A 3,545-nucleotide genomic window follows, 5' to 3' on the forward strand; every position below is an offset into this window, starting at 1 on the left:
CAGTTGCAACAATGATGATAATGGTGATGGTGGTGAATTAGCCGAGGAGGGAGAGACCAGAGAGTAGTGGTGGTAGTAGTGGTGGTGGCGATTGTGGTCATAGTGCTGCCGCTTCAAGATAAAAAATCTGTGTTAATTCATTGTTAGCACATGTTTATATAAGAGAGAGAGACAGACAGAGAGACAGACAGAAAGAGAATAACACACTGAATGAGAGAATGAAAGCTAGAATGAGAGAATGAAAGCTAGAATGAGAGAAAGAAGGAATGGCAAGAGAAAGAATCAAGGAAACGGTTACCATCAGCCTGCATAGTCATTGTCTTATATTCCTGTAATTCAACGTTGAAAACTTCCTGGTCTTCTTGCAGCCTCACAATCAGATCACTAGTACGCTAGATATGAAACAGAAAAACTTCTTTGCTTTAATTGTCCAAGAATATTTTTTCTGCACAATATTATACATACATCATCATCATCAGCGTTGTTTAACGTCCGCTTTCCATGCTAGCATGGGTTGGACGATTTGACTGAGGACTGGTGAAACCAGATGGCTACACCAGGCTCCAATCTAATTTGGCAGAGTTTCTACGGCTGGATGCCCTTCCTAACGCCAACCACTCAGAGAGTGTAGTGGGTGCTTTTACATGTCACCTGCACGAGGGCCAGTCAGGCGGTACTGGCAACAGCCACGCTCAAAATGGTGTCTTTTATGTGCCACCTGCATATATATATATATATATATATATACGAGGTCTGATAAATAAGTATCAGTACTGTTGACATAGTAATGAAGCTACAGCTTGCAGAGTGATGCCACTTGGCACAGATTGACCTTGAGCTCTGCTGTGTATGTGCACTAAGTTTTAACATTCTAGCTCACTTCTGCTGTTTACAGCAGTGCTTCGAAGGAAGGTGTGTAGCGTGTGATTCTTGTATTGACCATGACAAAGAACGCTGCCATGGTAATACCTGCTCAGAGGCCTATGCAGAGTTTCAGAAAGTGTATGGAGAGGAGTGTATGAGCCAATCACAAGTGTAGAAGCGATTCAGACGTTTCCAAGGTGGCCATAAAAATGTTGTAAAGAAATGCCAATCGCTAACTGTGGAGGGAACTTGTGGTAGAGGTAGACCCAGGGAGACATGGAATGAGGTGGTGAAGCATGATCTTTGGACTTTGAGCCTCACAGAGGCAATGGCTAATGACCAAGACCTTTGACAATGTGCTGTGCTTGAGAGGACCCATCAAGCCAAGTGCACCCGTGCTGCTGGCATGTAAAGAACAGCTTTCCAGCGTTGGCAAAGTACCATGTACCATATGTATGTATTTGGGTGTCTGCGTTTGTTTCCCCCCCCCCCCCAATCATCACTTGACAACTGATGTCAGTGTGTTTATGCCCCTGAAACTTGGCAGTTTGGCAAAAGAGACCGATAGAATAAGTACTAGGCTTACAAAGAATAAGTCTTGGAGTCGATTTCTTCGACTAAAGGCGGTGCTCCAGCATGGCCGCAGTCAATTGACTGAAAAGAGCAAAAGAGTAAAAAACAGTACTACACTCAAGAGGCAGGTGTAACAGTTGATCAGCTGACTTTTGGAATAGATATCCCCACCCCATGGAGAAAGAAACGAGCAAAGAATTGAGTGATTGCTTAATCCTTTGGCAAATAAAAAATTGGCTGTCAGGAATAAGAAAGGATTACAAAAACCAAGATAAAGTAAATACCTTTGTTGCAGCCTTCAGTTCCTCCAAGACTATCATCTTTTCACCATTTTCATAAAGTTGGCTGCTGTCAAGCTCACCCTGAAGAAAAAGAAAATTGAAAATCAGACAAAATAATTATATTGGAATTTTCTACTTACCTTTGTCACCCAAAAGAGCATAACGATTTATATTATGTAGTAATAACCATGTAGCAGATGTGTGTGTGTGGCCGAATGCATTCACGATCACAAGATTTTCATTTTGATTCAGGAGATGCTATTATGAAAGACTGCTGAATGTAGAGAATGAATGGGGGGGGGGGGCAGAGAGTCTCTCAAATGTTGATCTAATTGAGAGACCAGCTATCCAAATTAACAGTAATTTGGTAGATAAAACAATTAAAGATATGAAGATATGGAAAGCCACCCCACCCCACCCCCGGCTTATCAGGAATCACCACTGAGATGCTTATAATATCTGATAGTGTGGGTTATGGTGTAGTCACCCATATTGTAAATCAGGTAGTTCACAAAGGAGTCATACCCAACGACTGGTGTAGTAGCACCATAGTCAACTGCTACAAAGGTAAAGGTGATGCCTTAGATAGAATAATCACAGAGATATCAAACTGTTGCATCAGGTGATGAAAGTTACAGAGAGGGTCATAGCACAAGTAATTAGAGAGAGTTGGTCTAGATGTAGAAACTAGGGATAGATAAATGGTTGGTGGGAGCTGTACAGGCTTGAGAAGGGAGGACGCCCAAAACCAGGCAAGATGGCAAGATGGTATGAGGGTGGTTGCTATGGCATTGAGGTAGATCTGGCCATACCTGTTAACGGGGACAAAACCTGGATGTAAAACACTGGATGATGATAATGAAATGGCTATGAGGGTCCACCTGAGTAAAACAGGGACCAGAAGGGTCCATAAGCAGAAAATGCTTCAACCTTTTACCATCCAACCTGGAGGGAAGACGAACAGCGAACACAAACAGATTTTACAGATTTCCTCAATAATTTAGTAACTGATTCTTAAAGCTAGTTACTAAAAGACTTATTGGAATGGTTGGATTCCTGGGCTTTGAATAAAATAAAATAACTTACATTGCCTTCATTCATGTTGACATAATTCTGTTCAATCGTAAGACATTTCTTTATGGAATGAACCAATAACAAAGGGTTCGGAGAGTAGATTCTCTGAAAAATAAATTTTCATAAAGAAATTAGTATGGAATTAGTATGCAATGATGCAGTTGTTATTATTTTTGTTGTTGTTTAACCCCAGGCTGAGCCAGCTAATGACCAGAGATAGTGATGATCAAAAGTATTTCAATGAGGACTGTTCTGACTGACTGGCAGCTAATTAGTTGCTCATTAGAGCACCATCATCATTTAGTATTGTTATTTTCATCATTTAATGTTTGGCTTTCTTGCTCACATGGGTTGCAGACATTATTTACATTATTTATATTATTTACATTTGACGGATATTTGTCCTCGTCTTGTTGGTTGTTAACACGTTTCGGCTGATATACCCTCCAGCCTTCATCAGGTGTCTTGGGGAAATTTCGAACCCGAGTTCTCATTCCTAAGGTATTTTTCGATGTTATTATTATTATTATTGTTCAGTAGTTTTATTTTTATAACGTGCTTTCACTTCACTACCGAGCGCAGCTCTGTATGCCTTGGGTATGTGCTGTGGTGCTCTTATGGTTACTGTATTGAAAGTGTTTTGCGTAGAATGTGTGCAGTACCCAGTAGTGCAATTTTCTGTATGTTATATATATTTGTAAGTCCTGGTGTTTTTGTTATGTATTTGTCTGAATATTTTTTTATTATACCTAA

The 3,545-nt window shown here is 40.5% G+C and overlaps 1 protein-coding gene across 2 annotated transcripts in view; it reads right to left on the reverse strand.

Moving 5' to 3' along the window:
* Window positions 1-230: 230 nt before the first annotated feature.
* The window catches only part of LOC106873959 (signal transducer and activator of transcription 5B), a 35,178-nt gene continuing 31,863 nt past the window's right edge, over window positions 231-3,545 (reverse strand). For both annotated transcript variants that reach the window (XM_014921505.2, XM_052973983.1), the window contains exons 4-6: window positions 2,805-2,897; window positions 1,722-1,799; window positions 231-392 (exon numbers count right to left, since the gene is read on the reverse strand). In XM_014921505.2, the coding sequence (XP_014776991.1) occupies window positions 246-392; window positions 1,722-1,799; window positions 2,805-2,897 (318 nt within the window). In that variant the 3' untranslated portion in view covers window positions 231-245. The remainder of the gene's footprint in view (window positions 393-1,721; window positions 1,800-2,804; window positions 2,898-3,545) is intronic.

Source organism: Octopus bimaculoides, chromosome 17 (genome assembly GCF_001194135.2).
Source record: "Octopus bimaculoides isolate UCB-OBI-ISO-001 chromosome 17, ASM119413v2, whole genome shotgun sequence".
Taxonomy (NCBI): domain Eukaryota; kingdom Metazoa; phylum Mollusca; class Cephalopoda; order Octopoda; family Octopodidae; genus Octopus; species Octopus bimaculoides.